At 50.6% G+C, this 14,177-nt stretch overlaps 1 protein-coding gene across 1 annotated transcript; it reads right to left on the bottom strand.

The window, feature by feature from the left end:
• Window positions 1-8,683: 8,683 nt before the first annotated feature.
• Window positions 8,684-13,950, bottom strand: CNGA2 (cyclic nucleotide gated channel subunit alpha 2). The gene is made up of 6 exons (XM_068962668.1): window positions 13,841-13,950; window positions 13,515-13,607; window positions 12,798-12,968; window positions 11,652-11,759; window positions 10,436-10,542; window positions 8,684-10,086 (listed from the first exon to the last, which is right to left on the bottom strand). The coding sequence occupies exons 1-6, from the start codon at window positions 13,948-13,950 to the stop codon at window positions 8,684-8,686; spliced, it is 1,992 nt and encodes a 663-aa protein (XP_068818769.1).
• Window positions 13,951-14,177: the final 227 nt, after the last annotated feature.

Raw genomic sequence — 14,177 nt, 5'->3', positions numbered from 1 at the left:
CAGACTTGCCTGCTCACTCTTTGGGCTGCAGGAGCCAGGAAGGTGGCTTAGCGTCCCCAGCCTCACCCTTTCAGAGCAGGTCCCAGAGGGAAATGACCCACGGCTACCTCCCTCCTGCCTCTCCTCGGCAGGAAGGGGGTGTCAACAGGGAGGGAGAGAAGGGGCGAGGGGCGAGGCTCGAAAAGGGGATGGGAATGTGGAGACCTAGGTCTGGCGCCCAGGGAAACCTCCCTCCTGCCATGCTCGGTGCCTACGGCTGACCATCTCTCAGCATCCAAACCCCTTCTCGCCCCGGGGGTCTTGAGGTGCCCGCGCTCCCGGGAGTCCAGGACCAGCAAAAGTGTTCCCGCGACGTGGAGGGTGGCCAAGGGCTTGGAAAGAGCCGCGGCCCGCTCCATCGGCGGAGCGAGAGCGCCCCCACCCTGCCTTGTGGCCAGAGGTGGAACAGCAGCGGGGCGAGCGGTCCTGAGCCCAATGCAGCCTGGCCAGAGGGCACCTCTCAGACCGAGCACCTCTCAGGCCTAGCCCAGGCGGCTGCCCTCCCGATCCCAGACTCCTCCTCACCGCTCCTCGATGGGCCTCCAAAACCTGGGTCCCAAGGGCTGTCTCCTCCCAGCACTGAAGGGACCAGCTATACCTTGGTGGGGCTGGGGCAGTTCTACCTCCCCAGAACTAGAGTGTTGCAGAGACTTTATTGGTGATACAGATAAGAAAACAGAGGTTGCAGATTCAAAGCAAGCCTTTGTTCGTGGAGAATGCCAAGAACATCTGATTATTACCATGTCACCACTGTCCGCATCCAACACTAGCCCTAAACTCTCTAACCACCCAGCTTGCACTCTTAGATCAACAGAGAGTCCGGCTAGACTGCAGATGCTCAGACCCTCAGGAGTACTACAGACCCCAGTAATACCCACTCCTCCAGCTGGCTTCAGATTCCATCTCTCCGGAAAGAAATTGGAAGGACTTGGATGTGGCACAAGTCCAGATAATGAAACTGAGTTGGCATTTAAATGACCTATAACAAATTGCCCAAATTTTATTTGCTTACTCAATTCAGTAGAAGAGAAAAAAGAAAACCCATCTAATTAAATACATTGATCTGTAGAAACTGGCAACTCTGAAAGTCTGCCTGGATGTTAGCCACTTGACAAATTTGAGTGATGCAAGGATATGAGTGGAAATAAGACAAACCCATTCTCCTCCCATCCCCAGAAGGGCTGCAGGGGGCCCTGAGAAATGCATTCCTTAAAATAAATTGAAAACAGCTCAAAACAGGAAGAAATTTGTCCGAGTTCAACCAGTGAGGCCAAGTTAATTCTAGGGTCTGTGGAGCCCAAGAGAGCATTCACTGGGTTCATGCACCACTCCAGCAACAGACTGCGACCCTTGCCTCGCTCTTCAGCATCCTTTCCCCGTTAGCACCTTGAACCTGGACCTGGAATGTCACCTCACTGGCCCAGACAGCTCCTCTGCATCCTTCAAGACCCTAGGCAAATTTAAGGTTCTCCAGGACAAATCTGTCCATGGAGGACAAAACAGCAACTTGCTCAGATCGCCTTAGAGCACTGTCCAGTTTGACTCACGTGCATACAACTAAGTGGAAGGTTCTGGAAAAGGACAGAGCCTCACCAAGCCAAGAAAGGATGATTTTATTGGAAATAAAGACAGCGTCTTCTTCCTCAACTTCCCTGCTGTGGTATACTCCAGGTTTCCAAAGGTAGATATTTCTGGGCCCCAGCACGTTCCTGGGCTCTCAGGGCAGGGCCACTATCAGGCCCTCCACAGGCACGGCCCTAGTTCCAACCAGAGAACTGAGCAAGTTTGGACTTATGCTTAGCAAACCTTTTAGCTAGAGATGCATTTTCATCACCCTCCTGATCAGGGCTAGCTGGTGTTAGGCCCTAAATCAGGATTGGCTTGTCTTTCTAGGGAGATGTCTGCCTCGAAGCAGACTAAGAAGCAAAATCATTTAGTCCTTGGCAGCTCTGTCCATGCCAGGGGGAGGTGACCTGCAATCGAACCCACAGCCAGTATGGCAAGCTATTGCTCACAGTGGGACCAGATGGCACCCATGCCTGCCTACGTGCACTCCCTGTTTAGCTGAGCGGATTTCAGGGTGGTAACAAGGGATACCAGTGTGGAGGTGACTGTGGCATCCGGGAGAAAGCTGGCAAAGTCCCAGACTCAAGTGGGGCTGGTGGAAGTGGGAGAAGTGCATGGATTCTGATTTTATTTTGAGAGTCAAGAGTGTTTCCAGGCTGATCGGATATGGTGGATGAAACAAAGAGGGGAGTTCAGGATGGCTCCAATGCTTAGGCTTGAGCAACTGAAACAGTGTACATGTCATGACTGATGTGGCGAGAGAAAGTTGGCTTGGAGAAAAGTAATTAAGAGGTGAGTTATGACCATCTTCATCTTGAAACAGCATCATCCATGTTTCACCTTCATGGGTCATTGGAATAGTTATTTATGTAATCCTTTAAATCAGTCTTAAATCAGCTCTCTTTTTTTAGGTCCATGCTAAGGAAAATTCTGAAAGAGATGGGAATACCAGACCACCTGACCTGCCTCTTGAGAAATCTATATGCAGGTCAGGAAGCAACAGTTAGAACTGAACATGGAACAACAGACTGATTCCAAATAGGACTGATTCCAAATAGGAAAAGGAGTACGTCAAGGCTGTATATTGTCACTCTGCTTATTTAACTTCTATGCAGAGTACATCATGAGAAATGCTGGGCTGGAAGAAGCACAAGCTGGAATCAAGATTGCCAGGAGAAATATCAATAACCTCAGATATGCAGATGACACCACCCTTATGGCAGAAAGTGAAGAGGAACTAGAAAGCCTCTTGATGAAAGTGAAAGAGGAGAGTGAAAAAGTTGGCTTAAAGCTCAACATTCAGAAAACGAAGATCATGGCATCTGGCCCCATCATTTCATGGCAGACAGATGGGGAAACAGTGGCAGACTTTATTTTGGGGGGCTCCAAAATCACTGCAGATGGTGACTGCAGCCATGAAATTAAAAGACGCTTACTCCTTGGAAGGAAAGTTATGACCAACCTAGATAGCATATTCAAAAGCAGAAACATTACTTTGTCAACAAAAGTCCATCTAGTCAAGGCTATGGTTTTCCCAGTAGTCATGTATGGATATGAGAGTTGGATTGTGAAGAAACCTGAGGGCCGAAGAATTGATGCTTTTGAGCTGTGGTGTTGGAGAAGACTCTTGAGAGTCCCTTGGACTGAAAGGGGGTTCAACCAGTCCATTCTAAAGGAGATCAGTCCTGGGTGTACTTTGGAAGGAATGATGCTAAAGCTGAAACTCCAGTACTTTGGCCACCTCATGTGAAGAGCTGACTCATTTGAAAAGACTCTGATGCTGGGAGGGATTGGGGGCAGGAAGAGAAGGGGACGACAGAGGATGAGATGGCTGGATGGCATCACTGACTCAATGGACATGAGTTTGAGTGAACTCCGGGAGTTGGTGATGGACAGGGAGGCCTTGTGTGATGCGATTCATGGGGTCGCAAAGAGTCGGGCACGACTGAGCGACTGAATTGAACTGAACTGAAGGAATAATATCTATAACAATGAGTGTTTTGTGGGTTAGTAGTATTTTTTCTGAATGCACATTAAAATAGTAACAACCAGGCCCCCTTGCAGTTCAACCCTGATATTTCTTCTATACCCAGCTTCTAGCCAGGTCTGGGCACCTGGCACACAGACTTGGACAGAACCATTGGCTTTGAAACCCAGGACCATCTGAGGGCATCTACAGGGATCACAGCAGGGCATTCAGGGAGACAGACCTGGTCTTACAGCTCAGAGAGGCTCCGTGAGGAGCCACCTAGCTACCTTCGCGGGCACCCCTCAGCCGTCTGCTTAGGGGTTCACTCAGGAGAGCCCACCACCCTTTCCTGAGGTCCATGCGCCCTCTGGTGGCCAGGTTCCTTGTCTCTGTGCACTGGGGGCTTCCTGGCTCATTGTTTCCAGAAGAGAGGAAACTTCTGCCTTGCCCACCACGCCCCCACACCTCCCCCCGCCCGGAGGGGGCAAGAGATCACACTAGCTTTAGGCTCCAGACTGAGGGACAGATAGAAAGTGCTGAGTCTGAGACTTGGGCTGGGCCAACGTGGGGGTGGCAGTCTGCAAGCCAGGCAGGAGCCACTGAGGGTCAGACTGAAAGGGGAGGGAAAGTGGTGGGCAGGAGAAAGGGCTTCTGTTTTCTGTAGAAGGTCATCAACGCAGAGAAAAACAAATTCATGACCATATACCAAGAGGGCAATTTACCTTCGTGGGTGTGTTCAGAGGAAAAGAAAAAACATTCCAATTTAAACATTTTTTAAGAGCAGGGAACTTCAGACTGTGCTGAATAAAAACGACACATAATGGAAAATGTACTTCAGTTCTTATATTACAGCCAGTTATGGGAGAGAAGCGGGGGTGGCGGCCAGAGACAAGCAGGAGCCAGTCACGTTGTTGCAGAGAGAGCAACTGAGGAGGGGGCTGGGCAGGCTGATGGAGAGCACAGAGAGGAACACTGTCTGCCTAAGGTCCACACCCAAGTGCTCACATGGGGCTTAACATAGGTGCCCACATACACACATTCACACGCTCACACGCCCCAAGCTGCACGGATATTCCCGCTGTTGCTCCTTCATCCTTTTCTCAATGAACAGTTGGTAAAGAATCCGCCTGCAATGCAGGAGACCTCGGTTCAATTCCTGGGTCAGGAAGATCCCCTGGAAAGGGGATAGGCTACCCACTCCAGTATTCTTGGGCTTCCCTGATGGCTCAGCTGGTAAAGAATCTGCCTGCAATGCGGGAGACCTGGGTTCGATCCCTGAGTGGGGAAGATCCCCTGGAGAAGGGAAAGGCTACCCACTCCAGTATTCTGGCCTGGAGAGTTTCATGGACTGTATAGTCCAGGGGGTTGCAAAGAGTCTGACACGACTGAGCCACTTTCACTTTAAACTGTGTTTAGATGAGAAGAGACCAATTGCCAAACAGTCACTGGCAGTCTGGGTGCAAGGGGGTCTCGCCTTGAAGGCTTTGAGTCTGTGAAGGCTCAGAGAAGGAGGAGCTGAGTCTTAGAAGAAAAGGCAGAAAAGACTGATCCAGGAAGAGGGAACAGCATGAGAAAAATCCTAGACACCTAAGAGAACATAGGCATTCAAGGCACCACACACACACACACACACAAATGGGTGATTAAACTTAAGGAGGTCTAGGGAAAGGGAAGTGGAGAAGCAAGTGAGAGCTGAGAGCCCTGAAGTCTGCATCTCAAACCAGTGAGCTCCCCCTGTGACCCAGATGTGTCACTTGCTGTTCCCGGGGGAAAACCAGATCCAAAATGCCATGTTCACCTGGTTGATGTGGACTGGAAATCAGGCACCCATTGGTGCTGGACTGAGGGTGAAATGCTGTAGACGTCTTGCAGAAACCAAGGCCATATTCTTCAGTGCAGTCATCCTCCTGCCTCTGGGCCCAGTGCCATCCTAGGGCTACAAAACTAATGTCTACTTCCAGTCTTAGCAGATTGTGGAAACTGATGGCCTTAGCACAGCCTTAGCCATGAGAGTCTGGGCAAGCATCTGGCTGGGTCTCCAGGGATTCCAACTCCTAGTGGCCTAGCCTCTCTGGAAGTGACGGGGAGAGCCTTTTCTTTCAGTCCTATACCCTAAGGGAGGGCATTCAGAGAACACTGGCCCATCACAAATGCTGCCACCCTGCCGCTGCCACTCAGTCACCAGGGCCTAGGCATGGAACATGGTCCAGATCTCTGCAAGTAAGTCTTCCCCTGATTACAATTTACCACTGTAAGCTACAGAAGAAGTCAAGAAATTACATTAAATTTTAAAAGAAGTCTCCCTAAAAGAATTAATTCCAATAAAAATAAATGGTGACACCAAAATTCAGGCAACAAAAGAAAAAATAAACTGGACTACATCAAAACTAGAATTTTCTGTGCATCAGAGGGCATGATCAACAGAGTGAAAAGACAACCCATGGAATGGAGGAAATTTGCAAATAATATAACTGGTTTGGGTTAATTGCCACAATATATAAAGAACTGCTACAACTCAACAACAACAAAAGAAATAATCCAATCAAAAATTGAGCAAAGAACTAAATTGACATTTCTCTACAAAAGAAAATGGTCCAGTCAGCTGCATACAAAGAGATGCTCAATGTCAATAATTACATCAGGGAAGTGAATCTCAAAACTACAAAGAGATACCAACTCACACTTATTAAGATGGCTACTGTGAAAGACAAAAAAAAAAGCAGAAAGCAACAAGTGCTAGTGAGGATGTGGACCCTTGTACACTGTTAGTGGGAATGTAAAATGGTGTAGTCATTGTGGAAAACAGTATGGCGTTTCATACTGTTCAAAATTAAACATTGAATTGCTCCATGATGCAGCAATTCTACTTCTAGGTATACACTCCAAAAAGTGACAGCAGGAACTGGAACAGACAATTGTAGGCTCATATGCATAGTAGCATTATCCATAGTAACCAAACGATGAAAACAATGCAAGTATTCATTGATGGATATGTAGATAAGTAAAATGCAGTCTATCCATACAATGGAATGTTATTCAGCCTTAAAAAAGGAAGAAAATTCTGACAGCTTTTACAACATGATGAACTTTGAGAATATTATGCTAAGTGAGATAAGTCAGTCACAAAAGGACCTACATTATATGATTCCATTATGTGACGTATCCAGAGCAGTCAAATTCTTAGAGAGGAAAGGCAGAATGGTGATTGCTAGAGCTGGAGGGAGGGAGAATTGAGGAAAGACTGCTTACTGGAGGCTGAGTTTCAGTTTCACAGCGTGAACTGAGTTCTGGAGATTGGTTGCACAGCAACGTAAATATACTTAACAGTACCAAATTGTACACTTTAAAAACAAAGATAAATGTTAAAATTACGGAAAAATTGTGTGTGTGCTGAACCACTATTAATAGAGAGATAGAGAGAGATAACTGATATGCACAGAGACACCCGAGTCTGCAGCTAGATCTCCCTGTACACTAGTTAGCAATGTTCTTCAGGCCCCGGATCACCTGGTGGTACCCACTCAAGTATCTACACCTTCAGGAGAGCCTTCCCAAATCCCCAGATGTAGCCTGCATGACTGTAAAGACATGGTTGCTGGCAAATGCAAGCATAGGAGTTTGGATGTGCTCGCTTATCACCCCAGTGACTAAACTTCTCCAAACACCTCCTTTGTGCCAGGCATGTCTCCAAGGCTGCCAGCAGAGCAGTGAGAGAGGTTGTCTCGGCCCTGCCCACAGAAAGCCCACAGTGGAAACCAGATGCATCAAAACAGATCCCACCGTGTGATAAAGAGCCAGGACTGAGACTCACGAGCAGCCTAGAGCAGCCTAGAGCCTAGACTCAAGATTGCCTAGTATGGAAGCTGATTCAGACAAGGGAACCTTCTCCCAAAATGTGGTACCTGAGCTGAGTACAGAAGGACCAGTAGGGCTTAAAGTGAAAGTGAAAGTGGCTCAGTCATGTCCGACTCTTTGCGATCCCATGGACTATACTGGAGTGGATAGCCTTTCCCTTCTCCAGGGGATCTTCCCAACCTAGGGGTTGAACCCAAGTCTCCCTCATTGCAGGCAGGTCCTTTTACCAGCTGAGCCACAAGGGAAGCCCAAGAATACTGGAGTGGGTATCCTAGCCCTTCTCCAGGGGGTCTTCCTGACCCAGGAATCAAACCAGGGGCTCCTGAACTGCACGCAGATTCTTTACCAACTGAGCTATGAGGGAAGCCCTAGTAGGGCTTAGACAGGCAGCAAAAAACAGCACAGGGGATTCCAGGCAGAGTCTTGGGTAAGGGAAGAGAGAAATAAGGGGAAAAGAGATGGGTTGGGAGGGAGGAAGGGAGAGAATCTTAATAGCAGAGTGGAGCAAAGAGTTCAGAGGAATTTATTAACTTGTAAGTGTCTCTACTGCAGATGTTAACTTGAAGAGTCATCCACCCACCATCAGCCTCAGAGCCTCCTGAGAAATGCTCTGCATAGAGGGGTGATGGCCAGACTCCTGCCCACTGCCTTCTCCAGGTGCATTGCCTGCTGGCCACCTGCTAGTTCCTCACTCCATGCCCTGGGGTGGATTGGAGACCAGGAGCATCCTCCTCCCCCTGGTCCAGAGAAGACCACAGGGTTCCCACTCTGGGTTGGCAGACAGAGGAATCAGCAGAGCAGGACTTGGAGTGAGCATCTCCTCCCTTCCCCCCTCCACACCTTTTGCCTGCCTTGGAAAAAGGACACTGGGACCAGTGCTAGGTGTCTGCAGCCAGTGTTCTAACTACGTACTGCTGCAGGGAAATGGACATATTCAGAACACAGAAAAGAACCAAGTGGGAGGTAACCAGATGCAAAAGAGCCTGGAGAGCTGCTCCTTTTCTCTTTCTTCCTCAAACTTAGACAGGCTGAAGCTTCTGGAAGCCAAGCTAAGCACAGTCTGTGACCTGCACAAGATTAGCTGTTAGTCGGACTTGGAGGAGGGCTTCTGGATGATCGAGCCCTAAACCTTCCAGCAGAGAAGCTTCTGGGAGAATTCAAGGGGATGTGGTAATGCATATATATGTGGGGACCTACACAGCTCTTCAGCCCTGGGGTCAAGGCCAAGGCTGGAAGGGCAATTGGGCTAAGCCATTATGGCTTCTCAGCAGGTGGCTCCGGGCTGTTCAGCCCATCTGACAGGTAGTCATCCTCATTATTCTGCTTCATCTTGATTTCCAAAACTGTGATGCGCTGCTTGAGCTTCTGCTGGGCTCCCGTGTACTCGGCCAGCAGGCGGGCAAAACGAGTGTACAAGGTGTCCATGTTGGTCTCCAGCTGTTCTAGCTTTTCCTGCACATCTACTTCCATGCTGGCTGCCACCTCATTCTCATCCAACAAGCCCTCCTTCATCAGAATCTCCCGGCCTCTCTCCTCCAAGACCCTCTTGGCATCAGGGTACTCAGTCACAGCTTCCATAAGATCATCCTTGGACAAGCAGAACAGATCAGAGTAGCCAAGACTGCGGATGTTGGCTGTGCGCCGATTGCCCATTTTGCTGCCCTTAATATTAAGGATACTGATCTCTCCAAAGCAACTCCCAGCCGAGAGCAGGGCATACTGAGTGACACCGTCATCAGCCACCACTGCCAATTTTCCCTCCTTGATTATGTACATCTCTTTCCCAATATCCCCCTTGCGGCAAATGTAGTCCCCAGGGCTGAAGACCTGAGGCTGGAGCTTTAATACCAGTTCCACCAACAGGCCAGCCTCACAGTCCTGAAAGATGCGCACTTTCTTGAGTGTGGACAGGTGGACGTTGATGGCTATCTCAGCCCTAAGCTTGGCTGGCAGGTTTTTGAGGACTTCCCGCTCATCCACACTCTTCTTATTGGTCCACAAGTAGTCAAACCATCTAATGACCTTGGCTTCCATCTCCTTGCTGACCTTTCGGAACTGCATATAATGTTTGACGGCATCAATCTTGGCCTGGAACTCAGCCCGGGTGGCATTCATGTTGGAGATCATGGAGCCCACATTTCCCACAATGGTGGCAAAGATGAGGACACCAATCAGGAAGTCAAAGATGACAAACAGGTACTCCTCATCCTTTACAGGGGGCGGTGTCTCCCCAATGGTGGTGAGGGTCAGTGTAGACCAGTAAAGGCAATAGATGTACTCCCTAGACAGGTAGCCATACTCAGGGTCAGTGATGTTGGGGTAAACCCAGGTGTCTACCCCAAAGCCGATGGACTTGGAGATGGCATAGTAGATGCAGGCATTCCAGTGGATGATGACCAAGATGTAGAGGATCAGGTTGCTGATTCGGAAGATGTTGGGGTAGCTAGTGCGTGTCTCAGTGCGGTCAAAGAACTCAAACATGCGGGCAAAGTGTAGCAGGCGGTTGAAGCGCACCTCAGGGTTGTGGATCCCCACAGCAAAATAGATCAGGTCTGTAGGGATGATGGAGGCCACATCCAGCTTGAACTGCATGGTGTGGATGTAGTTGTCCCGCAACTTCTTGGTATCTTTCACCAGTAGCCCCTGCTCCAAGAAACCTAGTGGAGACACAAGCCAATGTATATCACCTCTGACTTCATACCTGTCCCTCCTAATAGACTAATGCTCAGGAAGGAGCATATGATTACTGAACCCTCCTTCCCAAAAAGGGTATATAGGAGGCTCACACAGTATAGCTGGCCATAAGTATCCTAAGAAATCACCCTCAGATCCCAAACTCACTGAGCATGTAGGCAAGTTGAGATTCAAAGAGGGAAAGGCATCAGCCTGTGTCCCAGCCAGATAGTTGAGGCTAACACCATGCCAAGGGGATTTCCTGAGAATTTGGATTCAAGCCTTTGGACTCAGGGGTCATGCTCCTGCCTGTGCATCCCAGTTATCACTTACCTGTGCGCAGTCGGATGAAGAGGTCTGCGATGTAGACCACATCTGAGACGTAATCCAGCACAAGCCACACTATGTAGTAACCTTTCTGCAGGTCACTGAAGCAGGCTCTGCAGGAAGACAGTGCTGGGCTTCACCCTCAAAGCCATCCAATGACTCCTGAAGTCCCCAAACTGATTGGCCACAAGCAGAGCTTGGGAAGGCCACCAGGGGCACTGATGAGTCACAGTCAGTCTGCTGCCCAGAAGACACGGATTCACAAGTAACTCCTACTCCAACCCTTATTATACATAGACTTTGCTCCTGAACATTACTTGTCTGTCTGACCCACTGGACTGTGAGCTCCACGGAGACAGAGACCACCTCTTAGTATTACAACATACCTGGTGCCCCATGTGCTAGCCCAGACCACATCCTAGCCCAGGATTCAAGTATTCAACAGAAGTGAGTTGAATGAAAAATGAGTCATTGGAAGAATGCCCACAATACACAGCTGACTAGCCTCCATGTTTGGCTCTTCAACACACACCTACTGAGAACCCAACATGGAGCACTGGCCAACCCACCCAAGAGAGAATGGTAGCTGGGCTTAGACTCAAGGCAGTGGGAATGAAGAGAGGTTGGAGATTGCAGGAGAGTGTTAGGAGGAATTGAATCTTGCTGCCTGGGTGGGTAGGGGCCACGGGAGAGGGCAAAGGAAGGGATAGAACCCAGGATGACTCAGTGAGTGTACAAGTCAAAAATAGGAGCAATTTACTCTGACTACTTGGTTACACTTCGAATGAAACCCAGCCCCCTCCTTGGCGCACAAAGCCTGCAGCGCCAGCCTGCACCTGCCTCTCCAACACTTTACCTGCAGTCCTCCAGACCCTCTCTCATCACCCAGGTCTTAGCTAAGGCACCACCTCCTTGGAGAGGTTCACCCTGACTGCCTTTTCTCTAGTATCAGTAGCTCCCAGCCTCCAGTCCCTGAAGTTGGCTTGAGCACTGGTGTATTCAGGTTCACTGTCAGTGTTCCCATAAGCCTGAGAGCTCCAGGAGTTCAGAGACCATGTGTGCCTTGTTCACACATGGTCCCTAACCCTGAGCACTGAGCCTGGCATCCATTAGGTGCTCAGTTAAACCTCTGGTGAATGAATGACTGAGGTAGCATGGGCTCTGTGTCCACAGCTGGACCAGGTTGCTTGGGCCACCCCCTCCCGGACCACTTTCTGCTCACCTGGCCACCAATAGGCACCAGTTGTAGAGGACGGGCAAGGCAATGAGAAAAAGCCAGCGGTAGTACCAGTCCCCGGCTGGGTCCAAGACAAAGAGTTCAAACTTCTTCCTGAGGAGACACACAGAGACCAGGCTTGGGAACCAGCTCCCTGATGTGGCAGCACCGTGGTTCCCAGAGGCCAGAGGACCCTGAAAATGCAGTGCCTTGCAGGATGCCCAGGGTGATGCATGGGTTTTCTTAGGGCCTCATCTATGAGAAAGCCACCGCCTGGCACTGGGCATCTAACTAGAGCTTGGTGGGTAAGAAACAGCCTTCTTCTGATTTTGACCCTACGTGGGCCCATTGACTCTTGTGCTCTCTGGAGGCCTCTTGCCAAGAGGGTGCGTGAGGGAGAGTGCTGTCACTGAGGCAGGCCTCAGGCCCCAGGGAGGGACTTACACAGCATGGTGATGAGGGCTCAGGGCAGGTCCCCGCATCCCTCCTGGGAAGAGAGAGGGCCTCAAAGTGAATGTGCTTCCTGCCCGTCCCCGCTGTTTGGTCTGGCCTCCAGCTCCCGAATGACTTTTCCAGATGCCGGGTCCTGCCTTGGCGGGAGCGCTTTTCCTCTACTGGTCAGAGGTAGGGAATGTCGGCCTGGCCAGACATCCCCCATCGCCTACTCCTTCCTCAAAGAAGAGGCCCTCCAGACCTGCCTTCTCTGGCCTCCCCACTCCCTCTGTCTTGCTCACTTGTTTCGGGGCCTCCTCCCTCCACCACCAGCCAGGCAGCCTCCAGCATGGCCTCTTCACACCCCAACTGTGCACTCACATGGGCGCTGGGGTTGACATGGGCTCCACAGCACTCTCTAGTTGCACCCTCCTCTGCACCCTTGGCTGAGTCCTCTTCCCACCCACATCCACGTGCCCTTGCCCCTTGCTTCCTGAGCAGCAGGAGAAGCTCTGTGAATCAGTGGCGATGGTGAGAGGAGCCAGCAGGGGATCCCGTGGCCAGTGAGTCACTGGCCATTAGAAAGACTCTGGGCACAGACCAAAGAACATTTTAGTTGAAAGCACAGCAGGCCTCCCTGGCTGCGGTCTGAGGAACCCCACCAAACCCTCCCAACACATGCTTGGGGCCCTTCCCATCCCTCAGGCTGGACTGCTATACTTAGTGCCCTTTCCCTCGCCGTCCTTGTCGCCTTTGCTGTCCCCTTGCTGTGTTATCACGGTGTGGAGCTCAGGCCCCCGGAAACGCTCAAGGAATGAGTCAGGTCTAGGCTCCTCCTCACGGAAGTTCCTGTTAGCCCACTCTCTGAGGACCCCCACCAGGCGTGCAATCCTAGAGCAGAGAGAGAGAGCGTGAGGCATAAGAGGCCTGTGCTTTGGAGAGAGGACCCACGCCCAGGACAGGGGATGGGGCTTGGGCATGACTCAGCCCAGCAGCCTGAAGAGGCTACTCTGGGAAGACTTCCTGTAGGAGGTGTCATTTCTGTCGATTCTGAAGAACAAACACGGGGTCTCTGGGGTAAAATGGAGATGGCGCTGAGGGAGGACAAGTCAGGAGAAAGATTGCTTCAGGCTTTCTGATTTCTGCATGGAGACTACAACTCTTGGCTGGAGACCTCAGAGCCCTCCACCTGAGCCCCTCTGCTGGGAAGACAGTCTCTTCCTGACACTGCCACAGACAAGTCTGAAGAGAAACCTCCACCAGCCCCTCCAAACTTGCTGACAGGAGCTTTCTCTAGAGAGAAAAATTGAGCTAGGGCAGGGCTGACAGGGCTTCCTAGAGCTCTTGTTAGAAAGGCCCCTGGGACCAAGAGGACCACATGATCTGACAGGCCCCACGGGAGGGAGGGGATAGTAGCAGGGCAGTGGTGAGACTCACCTGCGGAAGCCACCCCTCCTCTGCTGGGGGGCATCCATCTCTGCCAGTCGCTGTAGCTCTGAGGAGGTGTCATCATCGGCCGCAGACTGTGGCCTACAGAGGAAGGAGCAGTATTGACTGAAGGCTTTTTTTGTTTGTTTGTTTCTGTGCATGCTTCATATCCGATTAGCCCTCCCCCTTCCTAGGAGAAAACCTAGAAATCCCATGGTCCTTTTAGAGGCTGCACTTGAGCCAAGGATTGTTTACTCTGTGACAATGAGGCAGAGCTGGGAGGAAGTAGCAGGCTCAAGGCCATCTCTGAAATGGTCCAGCCTCAACAGACTCACCGGCTGCTGGCCCTGTGGTCATCTTTGCCATTGGCCTTGATGGCAGGAGGGGCATGGTGGTTGTGGTTATTGGCTGGGGAGCTCTTCACGCCATTGGCTTTTTCTGTCATCCTCCATGTACAACCAGGACCCTCACCTGCCAGGGAGAAGCCAAAAGAAAGTTCACAGAAGACCCCAGTACCCACATAAGAAGCTCAGGTGAGCACTGAGAACAGCACCAGGGCCCAGCTGGCAAACCCCAGCTCCCTGCAGTACTGCTATGGTGGTACAGGGCAAGATGCTGGTGCTCTCCCCACCCTGACAGGTTATTTAAAAGGCAAACTGTGCGAAACTTCAG

This window comes from Capricornis sumatraensis, chromosome X (genome assembly GCF_032405125.1).
Source record: "Capricornis sumatraensis isolate serow.1 chromosome X, serow.2, whole genome shotgun sequence".
NCBI lineage: Eukaryota > Metazoa > Chordata > Mammalia > Artiodactyla > Bovidae > Capricornis > Capricornis sumatraensis.
This window is presented reverse-complemented; position numbering and strand designations above follow the sequence as displayed.

Bases quoted from the DNA above. Each gene is read 5' to 3' on its own strand.
- CNGA2 (XM_068962668.1), bottom strand. From the start codon at position 13,950: ATGACAGAAAAAGCCAATGGCGTGAAGAGCTCCCCAGCCAATAACCAC. The intron at 13,608-13,840 runs GTGAGTCTGTTG...CTTCCTCTGTAG, and splicing joins GACCACAGGGCCAGCAGCCG to GCCACAGTCTGCGGCCGATG. The intron at 11,760-12,797 runs GTATAGCAGTCC...GTGTCTCCTCAG, and splicing joins GGCGAGGGAAAGGGCACTAA to GAAGAAGTTTGAACTCTTTG.